At 38.8% G+C, this 21,948-nt stretch overlaps 1 protein-coding gene across 1 annotated transcript; it reads right to left on the bottom strand.

The window, feature by feature from the left end:
* Positions 1 to 332: 332 nt before the first annotated feature.
* Positions 333 to 21,932, bottom strand: KLF5 (Kruppel like factor 5). The gene is made up of 4 exons (XM_007058775.4): positions 21,544 to 21,932; positions 18,641 to 19,511; positions 17,343 to 17,402; positions 333 to 2,260 (listed from the first exon to the last, which is right to left on the bottom strand). The coding sequence occupies exons 1-4, from the start codon at positions 21,727 to 21,729 to the stop codon at positions 2,082 to 2,084; spliced, it is 1,296 nt and encodes a 431-aa protein (XP_007058837.3). The 5' UTR covers positions 21,730 to 21,932; the 3' UTR covers positions 333 to 2,081.
* Between the last annotated feature and the right edge of the window lie 16 nt (positions 21,933 to 21,948).

The following is a 21,948-nucleotide window of genomic DNA, read 5'->3' as shown; positions in this document are numbered from 1 at the left end:
TTTTTAATAAGTGACTAAGCCTCTCTCCTACAATAGGAAAAGATCCTGAAATGGAGAGAAGATGGTGGATAACACTATATACCTTTCACATAAAGTTGACAGAGCTGCAGAACAGATGTAAATAAAATAATAGCACCATAAAGCTAGCTCTTATCACTTCATAAGTACTATTTCAATTGTAGTGGTGCCCAAGAAGTGCTAGGTACTTTCCAAGCAGAAAATGATAGTCCTTGCAATGAAGGACACACAGTGTTGCCTCTAAGAATTCTATTATTTGAAAATCAATATGCAAAGTCACTGGTAAGGAGCTATACAGAGAACACTCACGCATATTCATTTTAGGCACTTGGTTTTATTTTATTTTTCAAAAAATTGTCTTTATATATAAACCATTTCATTCTCTCTCAAAACATTCTGCAACTATACAGCTGTTTGCTCCATCGTTTGCATAGGAAATACCACAAATACAAAAATAAGGGGGAGCGGGGAGTAGGGAAAAAGAAGCAAAACAGTAACCAATTTATGCATGTGTTTCCATGTATAAACATTTGAAGCCTTACAAAATTATTTACATCATTTGTCAACTATTTACAATTAAGAGCAATGTTTCTAACTATAACAAAAACTATAATTTATCAAGTGTATGTAAAATGGTCTTAAAAAATGTCTACCATATACCACAAAATAAATAAAAAAGACAAACAATAGTTTTAACAAAGCTATGTTTTCCTTTGAGACCCTTTTTTGGCTTTTTGGTTGTTTATTCCACCTATTGGTTGACAGCATGAAATCACAGCTTGTGAATTGCATATGTGTATTAGTTGTTTCCTTTATGTTGTAGATATTTTGGCCAAGTCCTAGGAAGTGTAACCTCATTTTTTGGCCCTTCATTTCCTATTTCCAGACCAAACGCTGTGGACTAAATTCACTGTTGGCATAAAAGAGCAGAACTCCTTTGACTTCAGTTGCATCTATTTATGTCAGCAGTGACTTTTGTCTGGTGTGTGTCAATGTTAACAGTGGATTAACTAAACTGCACTGTAATTTTAAATAAAATTACTATATCCTTTACCTTCTGGTAAATTACATGCAACATCCACATGAAACTAGATCATACTAGTGCTAAACCAGATTAACATGTCAGTCTATGAAAATTGCATTCTAAATCCTTCTTTTTAAAGCGATACTAAGTTTAGCTTTAGTAAGAGGTTTAACATTCTGTATATTGTAACTATCCTCATTATTTAAGCTTCCAACATTTGCAGTTCATTCTAAATGTTTTGCCCTTTTAAGCATTTTGAAAACTCAATTGTGTTTTGAATATTCAGTGCACAACATTTATGTTAACAGGTACAAAGTGTCCGAATGGCTAGTTCACTTTTCTTCAGAAAATAAAACTAAGTTGGTAATGTTTTGAGAGGTATTTAAATAAATTTAATTGAAAATGTGCCATATTATCAAATGTACAATGTCTGAATTTTCAGATGATTTCTAGAAAACTTTTGTAATAAACCTTAAAAGCTGATTTGCATATTTACAAAATCGTTGTCATAGCAAACATGCAACATACTGAACAAACTTTTTGTTCTATGGCTGTTTATGAGTTTTTCTATATATTTTATCTCCATAGAAAGACAACATTTAAAAAAACCACACAAGTACTAAATATGTCCAGTAAAAACCTGACAGACCAATTCATGGCTTGTCCTCTGTGTTCATTCGTCTATGCCCTCCCATTAATTCATTTACTAAACATTGCCACAGTAATGATAGTGCTTTGGTCAAAACACCGTAAGAAAAATCTATAATGATGCAATGTGCTGAGACATAATACTTGAGATGAAACCTGCTGACTAAAGTCATATACATGATCAGAGCAAACAAAATAAATGACTGAACACTCTGGTACTGTGGTATAGTGTCTTCCCTGTTTCCTCATAAATATACAAAATATACATTTCCAGTTTCTTTGGAGACTTTATGGATAGTCCATAGTCAAAACTAAAATTAATTCTAACCACATGTTGAGAGTCACTTGGAAATTGCATAGATACAGACAGCCTCCACGTCGAACCCAGTGTTTAGTTCTGATGTCTCTTCATGTGCAGAGCCAGGTGGTCAGAGCGAGAGAAGCTACGATTGCACACAGCGCACTGGAAAGGTTTGGCCCCGGTGTGCTTCCTGTAGTGGCGTGTCAACTCATCGGAGCGAGCAAATCTCCAGTCGCAGCCATCCCATGTGCATTTGTATGGCTTCTCCCCTGAAACATTGGGAACACACAGAAACAGATGGTTAGTTGCGACTCCACAGAAGAAAAAAAAACAAACAATTAACGAGAACTCATTCTAAACATCAATAGTTTGCACTTTAAATGGGGTGGGGGAGTGCTCATGGTTCCTGATTCACAGCTATACTGAATACTCGCAAGTTAATCTTTGCTACAAGTTCACAGAATTTTGTTCTTGAAATTTGTGGTAAACAGATGCCACTGCAGAGACTGTAAACAAACTAATTATTTACCTAAATTACAAAAAGTAAAAAATACACACCTAGAAAATTATTACATGGAATTGAAAAAAATATACTGCTGCCCCTCCCCTGTATATAGAGGAAAAATATCTAAAAGACTCAGGCCCAAGTTTTCAAAATTGGATGTCTAGAATTAGGTGCTTACACAGCCAGATTTTTCAGAGGTGCCAAGCCCCTGCTACTTCTATTAACTTACATGGATGTGGAGAGTGCACAGCATCTCTGGGGAAAAAAAAAAAATCTGACCACATTTATAGAAGCGCTTAATATAGATTGAAATGCCCAGCTTCAGGCAGCTAGATTTGAACATGTTGACCAAAATACCTCAAGTATTTGCATTAATCCATTTCAGGATTGAAAATGGGACATTTTTCAGCACACCTATAATTTGTAGTTATGTTTGTTGAAATACTGGGGAAATACCAAGTCAGAAAGTTAAGGTGATTTCTCTCTCTGCAACAGGGAACCAGTTATTTAAACAACAAAACATTTATCTGCTTTGCAACTGTCATGTATGTGATGTCACTCTAAAAAGACAAAACATTTTTGATATAAATGGAGAGCTAGGATTGCCTATTTATAGGATCACTGCTAGAGTGATATACACTGAACTAGTCTACATTCATTTCAAAGCGTCTTTAGATTAGGGCTCTCGAATTCTACTTTTTTTAAAAAGTGTTACAAGTAACCCACATGTTAACAGAGAGAGAAGGTGGAATTTATTAAAGCACTCAGCTTTGACTTAACTGTGCTCCCACTGAAGTGAATGGTAAAACCTCCATTGACAAATGGGAGCAGAGTTAGGCCAGTGCCAAGTGCTTTGGAAAATCCCATCCAGAGTATGTTGTGCATCACCTTCCTCCTAGTTTTGATCACATGGACCTTCCCCACTCCCGTTCACATCCAATAACAATCCTCACGAACCAACTACAGCTACTTGGAAAGTATTTTAATGTAGGTTTAGCAGGTGGAAACAAGTAAGAAAGCCAGCACCACGTGACCAGACAGCTTGTTTTGCACTATCAACAGCCCAGAGAACACTGAGAGAACCCCCATGTCAGAAGATTAAGCAATTCGGCAAAAATTAAGGTTCTATTGTTTGACCGCAGAAGAGCTAAATCCCTTTTAAAACAATCATAAAATCCATCCTGCTTGTAGAGTTTATGATGCCTTTTATGTTCAACTAATAACTCTTCACCTACTGCAAAAGGAGAGACTACCCCATCTTTATGAATGGGAAATAACTCCACATTGGCAGCACATTTACACTGAACGGAACCTACACCAAAAAAACCAAACAGAAAAACCAGCAATTTCTTAGTGCGCAAGATAACCAAGATTTATTGATATCACTATCATCCTTGAAGTGTATCATTCTTTAAAAGAAGCACACTTGGCGCCTGTGGATCAGGCCCTAACTTTTGTCTGTGCCAGTGGGTGCTTGCACCCCGCCCCCTCCCCCACCCCAACTCCACCCCTATTGGATCCCTCCCCAAATCCCAGCCCTGGTCCCACCTCCTCCCCCAAGCACATGGTTTTCCCCCCTCCTTCCCCCCCCAGGCTTCCGGTGCGAAACAGCTGTTTCGTGGCGCAAGCGCTAGGAGGGAGGGGGGAGAAGCAGGACCCAGTGGCACACTCAGGGAGGAGGTGGAGCGGAGGTGGAGGTGAGCTGGGGCAGAGCTGCTGGTGGGTGCAGAGCCTCCACCAATTTTTCCCCTTGGGTGCGCCAGCCCTGGAGCACCCACAGAGTCAGCACTTATGGCCTGATTCAGCTCTTAGGAACCTAATGAGATTCTTTCCATTGATGTCCATTCCATTCCAACAGAAGATGGTTTAGGCTGCAACTGGTTATAGCTCAGTATTTGCTCTGTATGACTGTGACCAATGAGCACGGTAAGGCATCATTTGTGATCGTACCTCTGTCCCAGAGAAGACATACTGTAGATTAAAATAAGGATATTGTCTAAACCTGACAAGAGAAGCACTACCATTACCAGAAAAGCCAGTTGACTTAATGTATTAGAATCCCAGAGGTATAATAGCTGGAGTCCACTACAGCATCTTTTGCAGTACAGTAATCATCCTTCCAATAGCTAAACTGGGTCTTCCTATAACTTGCTTCATGGTTATTAATGCAATCTTTAGAACACTGCAGAGGACATGGACACAGAAGCGGCCACTTGTAAGTCTGCTTTGTGGTAAAACAGAAACATAAGCATACCTCTTTTGTGGAGCTCAACAGATGTGCTTTCTTTCAGAATGACATTAAGCTTTTTGGGATCTGACTTCAAACACTTTTTAAACAGATGTTTTATTTTGCTTATGACTAGATTTTAAAAAACAAAATAGCAATCTAGATAGTGTGGCTCTCTAGTAGATACATGTATTTTTACTATAGTCTTGTATTAAAGGCTGCCTTCTTGTACTCAGCACTTCAGTTGTCCCAGCCTTGCCCCATAGATAGCAGCAGAGAGAGGAGGAAGGAGTGGGAGACATCTCATTGGGAAGGACCCATCATTTGAGGATTTTTTTTTTTTTTTTTTTTTTTTTTTATAAGAGTTAGTTTTGTTTTGGGAGTGGGATGGGGCTGATTTGGGAAAAAAAAAAAGGTGGGGGAAGTTCTACTAGCTGGAAGGGAGGCTGTGGATATCTACATAGACTGGGGGTCCAGTGAGGGGGTGAAAGACAAAAATTTCTCCACTGTTCCTAAATTTGATGTTTATATCAAAAGTCACTTCTGTTTTCAGTTCAGTTTTAAGAGCTATGTTACTTGCCACTTGGTGGTAAAATAAGTTCAGAAGGACCCCACCAGTTGGAAGAGATTTAAGAGGTAGCGCTATACCCTGCTAGAAAAACAGAAGAGAAATTTTTGATTTAAAGAAAAATTCTTGTTTCTTTCACCTCAATCAGATTTGACCCTTTGGCCAGTCTCCCTCCCCCAGTTTTCCCTCCACGGAAATGTCAACAATATTTTTCATTAAAATTTCAATAATGTCAACTAGCTCTTGTTCTCAGCAGGCAAAGTGGGTTTGGTTTTAAAAGTGGCCATTATTTACAATGCTGCTGCTATTCCTGCAGAGGTGGGATGGAGTATCAGGAGTTTTATGCATGCCTGCACTGCAGCACACTGAACACATCTGCAAAACTGCTTGTGTAGCTAGTGTCTACTGTGCATACCACCAAAGCCAAACCCACATGTACTGCTGGTGGGATGAAATAGTAGTATGCAGTCTTGTAGTGCATAAATTACCGATATTCTGGACAGCAGTAATTTATGTGGCCGTGTTGGGCATAAATTACTAAATATCGCTGTGAAATCCTGATTCCATTGACGTCAACAGCAAAAAACAAAAAAAACCCCACACACCTCTCATTGACTTCAGCGGGTCTTGGATTTCACCTCAGATTTCCAGGGGAACATCAGCTGTTCCCAGTGCCTACCCTCATTGCTGCTGGTTATGTCATCTTATGTCACAAGACTGTGGGAAGATTCATAACATGGCAGGTTATGGTGATGGCAGCCTAGACAGCTATGTGCTGCTGCTCCTCCCCATGCTGTAATAGCCCCACCCTGGCTTCTCCAGACTTGAGCTGTGAAGAATTTCATTGAGGGTACGCATGGAGGGGACTGAGTAAGTGTAACCCACACCTCCTGGCTGTGGTGTTGCACCTTATCTAGTGGCACCAAGACCACTTAGAGAGATGAAAGGAGTCTGCCCTACAGCCTTAGCTAACAGCCAGTTGGCCTTTAGCTCATGCTGTAGAGGCTCATGCACTAAGGTCCCTGGTTCGATCCTGTCTGCCAATGACCAGGGTCTGTCGGCATTTCATAAGCACCTCACAGAGTTTGTTTTGAACACTACTACTTTTATGTACTAGAAATTAAAGCCATAACACTGCCCTTCACCCCTACTATGGCTAGCAATGTGGGAACTGAGAACTAGAAGATGTATTTTTAGCTCCAGTATAAAGACCCAGCTTATTTTGGAGAAATCTAAGAGGTGAAATCCTGAAAAAAAAAAAAAAAAAAAAAATCTATGTTTGTGATGCTAGTTTCTGTTGGAAAGTTCTTGAAGTGAATCAATTTGAAATGTTTTTCTTTTGGGCGTGGGGAGGGGAGGGAGAGGCAAGTGAAGATAGAGCTTAAAAACTTGTTAAAAAGGAGAGCAAAAGAACAACTAGCCCCGGTACTGTTTCATCTTTCCCAACCCATACACACGTTTGTGTCATATTTAGTGGGAAGAATTATTTAAGTTCCTGTGGCAAGGGGAAAAAAAAAAAAAAAAAAAAAAGGATTCCTCAAGTTACACATTTTTTAAAAAGTCATTCTGGTTCTTTGCTATACTGAATTTAAAAAAAAACAAAAACAAACCAAGGAACATTCAATGCTTTAACCGCTATTTTCATTAGCTACATAGTAATTTAAGATTTGTTTACTGGAGGAAACCAAATATTTCTGAAACTGTACAGCTACTGTATTGCACACAATTGTTAAAGTAGTTTAGAACTTCTATAGGATGTTAAACCAAGAATGCCATTGGTCATCAAATACTAATTTACTATAGTTCAGTTACTGGAACATGATCACTTTATCAAACAAATATTTCACTGTAAAAGCAAAAAAAAACAGCTAACTCCTCCACTTCAGGGGAGCTTCCATGGGATTTGTTAAAATGTCAACACTGTTCAAGTAAAACACCATGGAGGAAGCTGGTACCGACTTCTAGCCAAATAGCACACTCCAGGCCTTTCTTCCAAAGCCAGAAATATTATACACAGCTCTTCTGGGAAGCAGAACTGCTTTCTGTTGAATTATATTTCAACAGGATAGAGGTTTCATACATTTAATTGGATTTTTGCATCATCTCTTTCCAGTATCCCTGATTTTAAGTATTTTGTTAGGCATCCACATCACAAAATGTATTTTAAGTTCCTCTATTGTTAATATGTATCCATTCTCTAGCAAAAAAAAAAATAAATAAATAAATTTGTATAGGACGTGAAACAACCTTGCACTTTAGTGTAAGTGTTTAAAAAAACTTTGTTGAACATTAAACTAGTTTGGAATTGCTTTAGGAGAAAGCACTTAGCAAGCGATAAGGAAAATGTAACTTGAAAACTTTCTTGTAACTCACTTGTCTTTAAAGCAAATATTAATGGTGTAAAGGTTAGAGAGATGTCAAAAGGAGGCTTTGATGTCCATAGGAGGCATGCTACTGAGTTCGCAAGCCTTCTCTGTTACTTCACTACCCCCCCTCCCCCCATTGCCCAAGTGATTCCCAAACTTTGGCCAACAAAGCCCTTGCTGGTCACTGCAAGAGAGCTGTCTGGTCACATGGAGGTGGCCCTCCTTAAATTAAGATGCTAAATCACATTAAAATAAAACTAAAAATACATTGAATATTATCCTAATACTACTTCTCTACGTAAGCAACTGCTGTAGATGCCACCTTGACGTTATTAGTCACCAGTGGGAGAGGAGAAGCCCTGCTCTATTAAAATCATTGTCAGCAAAAACACCATTTAAAGAGCCCCAAATAATTAATGAATTTCCCATTGACAATACAAGAAAATACGCTTCTGTTTAAAAAAATAAATAAGTGACTATTTAATCAAAGAGTTATTTATCTAGCTGGGTTTATCTTTAAAAATAAAGCTAAAAATTACAGGGCAAGTTTTTCCACTGTGCTGCTTACAGTCAGGCAACTAAATTCGTATTTTCCCAAGACACTGAGCATTCAATAACTCCCGTTAGTTTCCACTTGAACTGTGGACACTGAGTACAGTTGGGTGGAAAATGGTTCTCGTCTCACACATATTTGACAGTTAGAACATTTTCTTATCCACTGTGAATTGGGATGAAAAGTCAAAATCATTCATAAATAGAAAAACGAATTTCCTTTCTCAACCTGAAAACCCATTTCAAGTCAATTGAAACATTTTGTTTTGATAATTTCAAAACATTTCATTTCAAAATGTTGACTTTTAAAAAAAATCTTTAAACTTTTCAAATTAGCTTAAGTTTCCAAACAAAGTCATTTCAAACTGGAAAATTGGAAATTTTCTTATAGAAAATGTCAAAAACAAAACATTGACAATTTCAATTCTCTCCCTCCCTCCCCCCCCCCCCCAAAAAAAAACATTTTTTCAAGTTGGGAAATCCAACCAAATCCTGTTTTTCAAACAGTTTTGGTTTCAACAAATGAGCATTTCTCGACAAAGATAAAAAAGTTCCCAACCAGTTCTAGTGCAGAGTACCTTAGGGGAAGAAAATAAAATTAACACCACCACACACCAAACCATACAGCTTAATTTTAAGTAACCACGTTTGAAAATTTTTGCCATAGCCTACAAGTGTACATGAAGTAAGACTACCAGGGGAGGAGGGTCTGAAATGTTACCCCACTGTCCTGTGTTTTGTTGCATGCAGAGCACACAATGATGTGTTATAAGCAATTTACCACCACATGTTTGGAACAGCCACATTATGAGTGAATTATACTGGTCAAAGGATTGTCCATTATTTATATTTGACAATTCCGAAAAGTGTGGTAGGTGCCTCACAGTACAGATGAGAAGACATAAGGTGAAATCCTGACCCCATTAAAGACTCCTAGTGACTTCGAAAAAGGCCAGAACTTCATCCTGGGTCCTGCTCCAAGCTAGTTTCAGACAAGACAGAATGGTGGGGGAGGGGACAATGGATAAACAATATAGTAAGTATGTTCAAGGAAAAACAGCAGTAAAACAATAAAATGACCTAGTTACTCATTAAATTTAAAGAGAAACTAGATTGTGTGTGTTTTAGAACTTTTCTAGGATTCTAGTTTTCATATCCTTCCACCTCTAGAGCCAGTTTGCTTTAGTTACCAGATACGTTGACGCCTTGACAGAAAAGGTTAGAACTAATCTTTTTCAAGTTTACCCAAAATAGCTTTTCTGTATAATATGGTGTAATGATTTTAAGCCTTCCTCTCTGACTGGACTAGAAGTAGTGGATGGTATATTTGTCTCTATCCCAGCTCTCCTATGGAATATAGCACAGGTTTCCAGCCATGACAATTTACCAGATACAAAACATACATACACACACACACACACACACTTACTTTTAAGTTTCCTTTTAATGTGCAGTATAACACTACTTGAAAAGGTGCTAATCAAATAAATAGAATATTTTAGAACCATATGACAGGAAGCATTACTCTTGCTGACGGGGGAGGAAGATCCAATTACTGGTTAATTAACCAATATTTTGATTTCCTTCTATCACAAAATGCGTAGAGACAAGAAAAAAGTTAGTATTAGGTAACTGAAGAAGGTGGATATGCACAAAAACGTTATTCTCTTTGTGACTACAGACGTGGAGAAGACATTATCTCCTCATCAACGAATAAACATTCAGAATTCCCCCAATGCTCTGAAGCACTCTTATTTTGTTAAGTGTTGTCTCATTCAGCTCTAGGATTACTGAGGAATCTTGACTGACTTGTGAAGTTGTTTATTTTCTCTCCGGTATAACGTTCTGTTTTAGCAGAGGTGGTCTTGCCTCAAGAATATATGCAAACAAAAGGCAGGGAATGCTAATTTTTAAAAAGTGGATTTATAATAAATCCATGCCATCTGCTATGTGTGTGTATTTACATGTCATATATGGGAGAAGAGGGTTTCCTCATGCATGGTATGGTTGCCAGAACTGCTTTGGAGTTTTCACACCTACAGCTCTGGCACTTGTAGGGTAAGAGGTTCCCCTTAATGGAATGTAATAAGTTTATACTATGATCCTTAAGATCGCCACCAACTATCTGTATATAAAAAATTACCAAAGCAGTAAGTTAAAGCCTTCTTTAACTGAAGGCTAAGTACTGTATACTTGCCAAATGAAAGGTTTTAATGTGTCTTTAATCAGAGTTGTTAGAGATCACTGAATATAAATAATGCAGCCTGACAGGACAGGAATGCTGCTACCAAGATACTCAGACTAAACTAGGACATTACTTAAATGTTTCTAATCTTTCACCAATGGGAGGTTCATGTCAGCTAGTAAACAACCAACAACATTCACCCCAGAATATATTCTGTGGAACTAGAGGAGATTCAATTGTCCAAGTCCAGCTCAGACAATTACAATATGGAATGTCTAATCAAATAATGGAAAGTTTTAATCACTGGCAATTGCTGTGAATCTTGGACTGTATTAGCATGTGTTCGTCAGCCTCAAAACGAACTATATTTAAAGCCAGTCTCTTAGGTCAACAGTTGCCTTATCAGGAATCAAATATCCTGGAAATGAAGTTTAATCCTCTCAGGGAGCAATTGACAAAGTTTTTAAGCTTTCATGCTTAGAGACTTTCTAGGCTTTTAATCAAGAAGAGAAATTGTTGGACTTAAAAAAAAATCTAACCTGACTGCTCTTCACCTGACACCTACTTGAATTAATTTTTTATAAAATTGTACCTGGACAGTGGGAATTTTATTACAGTGTTCTGAGTCAGTCATATCAGAGAGACAAGCCTATGTTGGTAAGACTTTGCTTAAAAAAAAAAGAGCGCACAATATGGTAAAACATATTTCACTAGAGCCATAATTGGAGATAAAGAACCAAATCAATTAACCCTCATGGCCTACAGTCATTCATGAAGAGTTTGAAAAACATGTTACTTTCCCCAAAACACTGGTTTTCACAGGATGGTCATGCTTTTCCATTTCTCCCACAAGCAACTAATGGATTTATGCAAAACTCAAATAAAAGATACCAATTACTTTCCACTACTGCCTAACTGCTCTTTTGAGCAAGTTATTTCTGCCTTAACATCTGCTGATCACTTTGTCCACAGTATTTTAACTTTGCTCCACTTTTCATTATTCTAGTCTATTAATGACAATGGTTTACATAAATCAACCTTAAAGTGTTAGAGATAACAGGGAAAAACCAAAAATCTTTCCCTGAAGATTATATGAATAAAAATGAAACCCTTTTACTGCCATTTCCAAGAGGCAGGCCCCAAAAGATCTCCATGATAAGAATTACCATATTTCACACATTTTAAGTAATTTTCTTTGAAAAACTAAAGTGCTGATAATTACAAGAGTCAAGCACATAAGGAGTATTAATGGCTGTGAGATTAGCCTCTTCTGCTCTGTGGCTCCAGTGCATCTAAGGTGCTACTTTCCAAGATGTTACAAATGAAGTCAGCATATTGGTAGGACAGCATTGTGGGTTAAGGCACAAAAGATTTGGGTTCAATTCCAAACTCAGTCACAGACTTCTTGTGTGACCTTGGGCTTGTCACCCTTTTGCTCTGTGCCTTAATTTCCCATCTGTAAAATGTGGACAATACCACTTCCCTACCTCACAAGGATGCTGTGAAACGTAATATGCTTCCTGTGAGGTGCTTCATAACTAGGGTGATGAGGGCCATACAAGTCACTTCTGGGGAAGGAGCCAGCACCTAGTCCTCCTACCTCTCCTGCATTCTCCATTGTCTTTTTTTCTAAGATCAAGCTGAATGCCTATCATAATGCTCACTCTATTTTGGAAGGTTGAACCTCATAAGCCCCTTTCCCTTGAGTGGTGAGAAGGAAAAAGAAAATTCCCAACTACTGTCGGACTCCCTCTTACTAGCCTTCTCTGTGACAAAATCCTTGACCTGCCTAAGCTGAAGTGGAGGAAAAACAAAACTGGCCCCTCTAATAAGAAGGCAGTAAAGCCACTGGCAGTTGTGACCCTTTTGTCAGACTTCTTGCCTTTCCCCAGATACATTTACAAAAAGGACTGCAGGAGAGCTGGGCATGTTTTGCAGAGGGAGAGATATAGATAAGATAGAAAAGGATACTTGGGAAAGGAGGAAGAGAAAGAAATAGGAAAGGTGGGGGTGGAGGGAAGAGAATAATCACTAAACATTAAAGTAAGATTAAAATGATGAAAAAGAAAAAACCAGCATCGAAGGGGGGAAATGGAGTGAAGCAGGGAAAAGGCAAAGAGACTCAAAAGTAATTGAAATTAATTATCAAAATATTAACAAGTGACTGTGACTATCACATACACACACTTTGGTCTAAATGTACACCTCCAAAAACAAAAGTCACAATTTCCCCACAGTTCAACAGCACCTTTCATGTGCACATGTAGTTTATAAACAGTACCAGGTAAAATATACACAGACATGTATAGGTCTGGTAAATTGAAGATATAAATTCCTATGGGCTGCTCAAAGCCTGTTGTCCACCACTGGTTCTGACTATGACTGACCATCAGTCCAATTTTGGATCTACTGACATGAAGCCATATATTAAAAGCAAGCTTAACATCTTGAGGCATTGAATAAATTAACAGTTGTCCCAAGCCAATATAAGCATTTGACATAACTAGCGATGTTGAAGTATTTTGACTTAATCTCATTTAAGGAAATGCCATTTCTCTTGAGGTATCTAGGCTTTCACTTCCCATCACCACATACAAGCTAGATCTATAGATAGAGAGATGAAATAGTTTCTAACATTAACTGCAAAACTATTAATGGCAAACCCAACATGTGATCAGAGAACATGCCTGTACAAAGACTGTGTACAGAAAACCAATATGCAGCTGAAAAAACATCCTCAGTGTGTACCCTGATGTGTACAAAACAATGACGGCGTTTCCTCTAAATAGAAGAGAATATATCTCTGAAACGTGCAGCTGCTCACAGAAATGAAGCACTGGAGTCTACAGGTGAGAACTCAGATTTCAGTTTTTAAAAAAAAGACAAGCATATCAGTACAACCTGGAAGGGGGGGAATAAAAAAAAGAGGGTGGGGAAATATGGTAGAGTTGTTAATGGAGGAGCTGTTGACGTATGTTCAAGCAACATGAAAGAAAGTTAATAGAGTGTATTTATAATGCACAATTATCTGCTTTTCTTTGACATTTGACAAGTTTTTCAAGTAGGGCACATACCTTAAGGCACTAGCATGAACAACTAATTTTACTACAGTGTAGCCTATAATACATGTGTTTAAAAAAAAAACATGATTTATATGCTGGTTGCACAATACAAGTTATGGAACTAAACTTGTCTTATGACTAATAGGTCAATGTATTTTAGAAAAAAAATCCCTATTATAAAGAGGTTGAAGAAACCCATCTATACTGAAAGATGCTCCTGTATGCATACTAGCACATACTCGTTTTAAATCAGCTAAAGATGGAGGATCAAATGCTAATCCATTCTAGTAAAATAATGCACTGAAGTGCTTTTAAGATGTTACCTAAGAGAACTTGACACCTGATCCAAAATCGTTCAGAGGAGGATACAAAAATACATTCTGTACCTTTGTAACTTGGCAACAACAGCTTGTTTGCCTGTGTTCAATTCTGAGGCTACCAGCTTATCACCAGTTAGAATTCCCTCCATAATTTTAAAACAACTGAAATAACTAGCCTTAGAGAGAGATGCTGGTTTCAGGAACTACAACAAACACAGTAACTTGATTATTTTGGAATACAGTTGTCACCTAAAGGATTAAAAGGTGTTTTGTTTTGTTGTTTTTTTTTAAAAAATGAAAACAGGTCCCTGGAACAACTCCATTAAAGTGAAGGGAGCTTTACCTTCTTAAACCAGGGCTGGATTTGACCTACCCTTTAAGAAAAATATAAGGGGGAACTGGGGGAGGGGAGAGACACTTTAAACTCTCAGCCATTTCTTATGACCTCATTTAAACGTGACTTATGAGCCTGCCAATTAGTTCATATTTGAATGAGGAAACAGACTATGGCTCACATTCGTCTTTCAGAAATAACATTTCCTTTAAATTTGTTCTCAAAGAATGTCTATTAAACTCATTGAAAGCCATTCAGGAGGGAGACACTCCTAAATAAATACCGTGAAAGGCTGAGATTTTCCAATACAAAGGAAAGGCATAAGGTCTGTTTTGACTTTTAATGGCAGACAAACTTTGCTGCAGGCACTTTTGAATTTTAAAATGACAGATTGCTGAGGAGGGTGGAGACTGTTTGGGAAGAGAGAGATTGCAGCCAATTTAAAAGGTATCGTCAAGAAACTAAGAATAAAGAGAAAACAACTTCAGTGGTCCATGATTACTAAAGAACGGGTTTAGCCAGATAAACAGGTCTGCTACACCCCTAAGGGATTTGAAAGAATATCACACAAAACTTTATTAAACTGGATTAGGTGAGACTCACCTATTAAATTTAAACTTTGAAGGTAATTACTCCATAAAAGTACAGGTATTTTTAAGATTAAAAGAGAAAAGTTTAATAGCACTGCATAAATCCAATTGGTTTAAGGGCGCGCACAAAGTAAGGGTGGAATTTATACAGACAAACTCAAACTCATACGCGTAGACAAATTAAGCGCAACGGGTCTGATATTTCCCTTTTGAAGTCAAAGGCAAAATTCCTATTGACTTCTGAGAGAACTGAGCACCTAGTAGATCTCCATGGACTTCCCTGAGGTTACGGCTACTTTTACCAAGGCAGAATTTAGCCCTTAATCTTTCAGTTCATTAATTTATACAGCACTGGAAATGTTTAATGGTGTGCTTATGTTCAGACACTAACTTTGCATACAAGGATGTTTAATTTAAAAACCTTGGATTTTCAAATGGATATTGAGAAAGTGTCAGACTTATTCATACTCTACAATAAAAGGTAGGTAACAGGAAATGGACTAACATGTTTGTATATTAACTCTCTGGATAATTTATCCCTTCATTCCCCTCCCTAGAAGACCCTTTGTATTAAAGGCTTACTTAAATTCACTAGATTTTATCTGAAGCAGCATTCTTGTTTCTATGAATAGATCAGCTTCCCTGACCTTTGTACACTTAGCCACACTGCTGAGGTCAAATGTCTACAGGTAAAAAACGTGGAAAGCAACATTAACCTTTACTCATCCATAGCAATAGGTATTAGTGATCACAACTTTGGTAAATACTTCTCTTTATGTACAAGAATGTTAATTTTAGAATTCTTAATAATCAATACTATTTAAAGATATGAAAATAATTACAGATCACTCTTAAACTTTTAAGAGTGATTTTCATTTTTACAATAACTTCGTAAAATTACATTTTAAGTTTTATTTTTTGGTCTGTTCCAAGAGTCACAGTATAATGACAAGTTACACATTTTCAATCTAATGTTGGTTTAAAAGTAATAGGGCAGTGGCACCCATTCTTTCCTTACTAAATAATCTGTAAAGTAAGATGAACGTTGCATTCTATTATATTAGTCACGTTTATATCCTCATTAAAAAAAATTAAATTACTCTCATTAAGCTAGCTGGTAATGAGTGATTATATGTATCACAAAATGTTTGTAACAATATTCTTGTTTAGTCTATTGCTAGTGGAGAGCACTGACCTTTGCAAAGTTGCTTTTTATTTTTACTGTCGCTGTAATAGAGATAACTACTTCATTTATGAAAACTGGATTTCCATAGTAACATTTAGCCTGGAGATATTTACAGTAATCCAACAATCCACTCATAGTAACTGTTGAATACAAGGCCTTTTTCCATAGAGATGAAATACATTTTGTTAGATCATTGCTCATGTTAAGTTTTGTTTTGACTTTTGCTTTTAAACTAAGATGAAAGAAACCATGTCATTCACACAGTACAAATTTAATGTTGACAGGCCTACTACAGTAAGCCTTTTGCTTTAAGTAGAACCATAAGTTACTCTGATTTGAGGATCACGCACCCACGTGTAAGTATTTCATATTGGAGTACAGATACCGCAACTAGATTTAAAGAAGATAGTGGCTTCTTTAGCCTAGGTTTCTTTGAAAAACTTTGTAATTTACATTTCAAAAGGTTCAGCTAAACTGCAAAAACAATTTTGTAACCAAGTTCCCTGCACAAGAATTATCCCAACCTGTTAAAACAGTTCTCTTGTGATGTCAGACTTGGTTTAAAAACCACCACACATGCATCTAAACTGAGCTATGGTTTGGACAGAATGATACCAGTCTCTTTCCAATACATGTTTGTGACACCCATGCATGTCAAGTAGAGAAGAGAACCCTTCGTTCACACTGGAGTCAGTGAATCAAAATTCACTCCTCAGTTTATACCTATGCAGGTCCATTACCTGAGATTGCATGCATGTAGCTTCAGACAGGATTTGATCTATGATATGACTATATAGGTTGAACACCTCAACACGGTTTTTAATTTTCTTACCACTTTAGTAACTCTTCACCAAGAAATAAAAATGAGATACTTTACTTTTTTAAAAAAATACAAACTTATTTGGTTTTTAAACATGCACGTTTAATGCTGGAGAAAGAGCAAATGGAGAAGAATTTTGGAGCTCTACTGAAATCTAAGGAGAAAAATCTTAAAAAAAAAAAAAAAAAAATAGTTCTGTCAGCACTAGTATTTAAAGTACTAAAGCCAAAAGAAATGAGAGCTTGTTTATTTAATTAAATAAACTGAGATAATCATATATTTATTGTGCTTGATTCAAGACTTGCGGGAGAAAAAAAATCCAACATCAAAATAATTTTTCCTTTAAAAAAAGTGTTTTAGAGAAAAATTGAAGGTTTCAAAGGGAATATTTTGCTTGTTTTCAGTTCTTGAAAAACAATTTACTATAAGGAATTCAAAATAACTAAACAAAATGTCTTAAGAATAAATAGGCAACTTCGCTTTATTGACCAAGTTGGTTGGTTGATTGATTTAATTGAACTATCTACTTGAACCTAGCCCATTCTGCAAAATCAAAGAAAGAAAATATGACAAATCAAACACATTTGCTTTTTTGAAAAGATTCATAACCAAGGAATGAACAAAGAATGTACATACCAGTATGAGTTCTCAGGTGAGCTTTTAAGTGGGAAGACTTTGTATAAACTTTTGTGCAGCCTAAAAGAAAAAAAAAAAGTGGTTGGGGGGGGGAAAAAAAAAAAAAAAAAAAAAAAAGAGAAAGCACATCAGCAGGGAGACTGTAATGCTCTAGGTTTGTTGACAAAGTCACTCACTCAGTCACACTATTCTGAAAATATTTAAACTTACTACCTTGTGGCAGCACAATCATTTGAAATTTCACATGATTTACTACAGAAAGTTCTTGTGAGGGGGTTGCTTTACATAAATCAAGAGAAAAAGCAATACTTAAGATTCTGGAATCCTTAATTACTTAGGATGTTATACAAAAGGATAGCTCCTACAATCTACATACAATTGAGAGTTCACATTTAATTTACATCTGCTACATGAAGCCACACCTGTTATTCAATGATATATGAATGTCACAGATGAACTTCATTTTTTAAAATGTTTCTAAAGGACTCCGTGTCTGATCTTTCCAGGGTATTACTCAATATCACTTTTTTTTTTTTAATTCAGCATTTGTTGTACTATAACATTTACTACATTCAAGATACTATACCCTGAATTATAGTTGAGAGGAAACTAGTTTCTATTCAGCACAGTGTTGACATTTTCTATTTGGGATCACATATTTCATGACTGAATGATTAACATCTGGTGCTAGATTAATCTTTTAGTCTAGCATACAAAATGGATGGACTTCAGGAGGGGTACATATTTGGGTTTTTGAGGGGAGGTTAGACAATTATATTTGACAACTGAAGAACAAGTTTACACACTGAATTTTCTGTTCATATCAAGAAGATAGCTACTATAAGCCAGACAAAGGATATGGCCCTATGTCCATGTCAATGGACTTCAATATACCAATTTACACCTGTTGAGCATCTGGCCCACTGCACGTTGAAGAAGTTTGCTACAACAAAGCATGAGCCAGATATCAAAATTGTTCAACGTTAGCCTTCCCAGTAACGTTTTTTCCCCCAGAGCTATAAGTTTTGTGATACAGGGATTCACATATACGTATTTAAAGACGGTAAGGACTGATGTATTATCTTCCAGAAAAGTGTGTCACAAGTATTTAAAAATTATAAGAAAAGACGGTATAGAACAATAAGGCTTTGGAGAAGAAAAGTTTATTTGGGTCTCATTGTAACTGGACCACCTTCAAAGACAGTCATTTCCACCCAGATTGTGATCAATGTTTGATGTTTTGCAAGATTAAAGAAAACATTTGGGTGATTTAGTCTCCGTTAGGATAGATTGCTTACCAGGATAATCACAGTAGTGGATACGTCTCTTCTCAAGGTCCGGGTTACTCCTTCTGTTGTATCTGACTGTCTGGATGTTCTGTGAATTTATTGGCATGGCCACCGGTAAATTTGGATTTTGGATTGCCAGCTTGGAAGCTATGGTCGCAGCATAGGATGGAGGAGGGGTTAAATTTTGTAGCATTTCTGCTTGTCTGTCGGGACTTCCGGGCTCTGAACTTGGGGGTGAAGGAGGGAAGTAAGTGGCCTGTGGTTGAAGAAACTGATTTGGCATTGTGTATGTGCATTGGGGGATACCCTGGAATTGTTTCATTGTAGTCTGTGGAATAGCCGAGGAGAGAGTGTTAAGGCCTGCCATGGCTGATGACATGGAAACATTGTTAAGAGAGTCCATTACTGCCGCCTGCGTAGTAGAATTGGGCATATCTAAATCCGGTGAACTTAAGAGCTGATATAACTGGCCCTGCTGGGGTGTGACAGAAAGATGAATATCTGGAGTAGGAAGCTCCTGCTTGATGAAAATGTTGTTCACATCGGGAGTTTGGGGAGAGCTGAAGATGCTGGTAAACTCTGGGAGAGCCTGAGTGGGGGTGGGGGTAGGGGCAGTAGTTTCACTCTGATGACTGAAGATGGTAACTGGTTCGGTCTTGATGTGGGTTACACATGATCTCTGGGATTTGTATAGGCCAGTTCTCAGATGAGTAATGTCAGGAAGGAAGACATTCATGTTGATACTATAAGGCAACCCTTCACTGTCAGTGAAGAACTGGTCTACAACTGAGGCACTGTCTCTTCTGTATTTTTTATGTTCAGGGATGACAGGAACTGGTGGAAGCTGAGGTGCCAGATATTTCTCCATTTCACATCTTGTCTAAACAAAAACAAAAAACATATAATCCACATGATTTGTTACCAAACAAACATAGACAAGACGGGACAATAAGAATGAAAAAAACCAAACACACACTCTTATGAGTACTCTTACTAGAATAGCTGTACGAATCCCATCTCTTCCACAGGGAAAGTTTTAAATAGTCAGAATAATGAGACATAGTAAAACAACCCTGCCTTTTATAATTGATATGCTAATCAACAACTCCAAGAACAAATCACGCTGAACAATGTTTATGCAGAACAAGAGTAATTATCATAATATTTGCAATAGGATAATGTATTTTAGATGAAGTAACACAAATTCATTTCTACAATTCCTGTACTCTACTATTTCACCATTATTCTAAGAAGCGTATTGATATTCTTTTACAGGAAGTTCACACACCTCTTTCAGGACAGATTTAGAACTTAAAAGAAAGTTATCTACTGGAAATAAAATCCAAAACAGGTATAAACTTATAAACAATACAGAACAACAAGGAGGTAGGACCATGACTTTAAGTTACTATATATTTGGTGTAAAGAGTCCTTTGGACTAGAGTATCAATTTTTTTAAATCTACAGAGTCTATAATTTGTTAAGAATGTGATAAACATGTTTCTACTCATGGTCAAAATCTTCAGAGATCTTTAATTCCTACAATGAAATCAGTCCCTGAGTGCAGTGGTAGTAGGGAATCCGTGGGTGGTGAAAGCCTGATACATTACGGGTACAGTCATCAGTAAAACATTTATCATGTACTCTCCAATGGGCAAATGCTACATTCCCTCATACCCTGTAAAAAGTCCAGTCATACCAAATCCCTTTAGCACCCCTAAAAGCAGAAAGCAGCTGACAAACGGAAAGTCTGCTTAAAAGTGTATTTCAAGAGCCTTTCCCAAAGAAAAGCAAAACAAAAAACACCCCACCACACACACAAAATGCTTGTCTTTGATCTAGACCGGTCTTTAACGTGCCAGGCTACTTTTTCCAGCTCTTGTTTACGAGCCAAGGCCAGCTTGCTTTGAAGGCAGAAACATGTATTCTTTGAAAAGATATCGCTGAGCCACAGAGACTGAAATATGTCCCACTAATATTCACTGCCTTGCTTATCAATTCTCGGGAGGAGAGTTCTTCCTTAATCTTAGTTACATTGGAGATAGGGATTGAGCGACTCCGGCTGAGATCCCAGGGCAGGGCCCCCCTTATAAATACACTTTGGAAGGTGCCTCTGCAGAGGTTTGTCAAACTGCTCAGGAACTCACAGGCTTGTCTGCTCCGTTTATACAATGCCACTTGTGCCACACAAGGCAAGTCACTATAATAAACCGCACACGAAACTATTCAATGAAAGAGTCAAGGGCTGGAAATAGCCTCAAACGAAGCCCGTTCCTGAGCTAAAATCAGGTTGCGGTTGGCGCTGGCTGATTTTAGCTCTTCCAGCTGTTTGCATGTGGATCTGTTGCCAAACAGTTTTCTGGGACACGCAGAAAGTCCCGACAAGTCTCTCCCCCCCCCACAGTCTAACATGACCGTGCGTGGGCGAGAGAGACAGGCGGCTGCGCTAATTCTGCTGCTGGGCAAGTGCAACGGCAGCAGCTGTAGCTTTCAACACTCTCACGGGGCGGCTCTGCCCCTGCCCGCTAGCCAGCGCCTTGAGCGGTTTCAGAGTTCGAGTCCCGGCGCCCCGATCCGGGCACCCCTCGGTTTTTAGCAGCTTCCCGGCCGGGTCCCCGCCCGCAGGACCGGGAGCAGAGCGGTCAGCTCACTTGGAGGCACAGCGGGGCCGGGAGGACGCGGACCAGCCGCATCCCCACACAGGGTGGAGCTGGGGGGGGCAAAAGGGGACTTCGGGCTCCAGCCCCACTCCCTCCTATCCCCTCCCAGGTGGGGGCTCCCCGCTGCAGGGCGCCGCCCTGATTCCCCCTTGACACTGCCCCACCCAGTGAGCACTGCCCGTGCGGGCTGCGCCCGGCGTCGAGGGGCACGGCCAGGAGGGGGGCCCGCCCAAGTGGCTTCTCCTGCCTTACCTGCACCATCTCCTCCGCCGGCATCCTGGCCCCGCCGCCGCCGCCCGGCTGCTGCTTCAGATCCTCCCCCGTGAACATCGCCGCCTCCCGGGCGCCCAGCACGGGCTTGAGCTGAGCGAACACCGGCTCGTCGGGCTGCTGCATGGGACCCAGGCGGGCGCTCATGGGCAGCACCCGTGTGGCCATGGCCGAGTGGGATCCCTGCGGAGCGGGCACGCAACCTCCCCCTGCTGCCGCGGCCCGGGGACCAGCCTGGTGCCCTGGCGCTCGCACCCTAGCCCACAAGCCCGGCACCAACTCCCCTGCCTCCAGCGCAGCCTCCCGCCGCTCTACCTGGCCCGGGGTAGCTCTACTACTGACACATGCCCGCCTCTATTTCAGCCGACCCCACCCTGGCCAGGCACA

This window comes from Chelonia mydas, chromosome 1 (genome assembly GCF_015237465.2).
Source record: "Chelonia mydas isolate rCheMyd1 chromosome 1, rCheMyd1.pri.v2, whole genome shotgun sequence".
In the NCBI taxonomy this organism is placed as follows: domain Eukaryota; kingdom Metazoa; phylum Chordata; order Testudines; family Cheloniidae; genus Chelonia; species Chelonia mydas.
Note: the sequence above shows the minus strand (reverse complement) of the source record. Positions and strands in the feature narration are given on the sequence as shown.

Coding starts and splice junctions, on each gene's coding strand:
- KLF5 (XM_007058775.4), bottom strand. CDS start 21,729: ATGGCCACACGGGTGCTGCCCATGAGCGCCCGCCTGGGTCCCATGCAG. Junction 17,403..18,640: donor CCACTACTGTGATTATCCTG/GTAAGCAATCTA, acceptor TTTTTCTTTTAG/GCTGCACAAAAGTTTATACA. Junction 2,261..17,342: donor TCACCTGAGAACTCATACTG/GTATGTACATTC, acceptor CCAATGTTTCAG/GGGAGAAGCCATACAAATGC.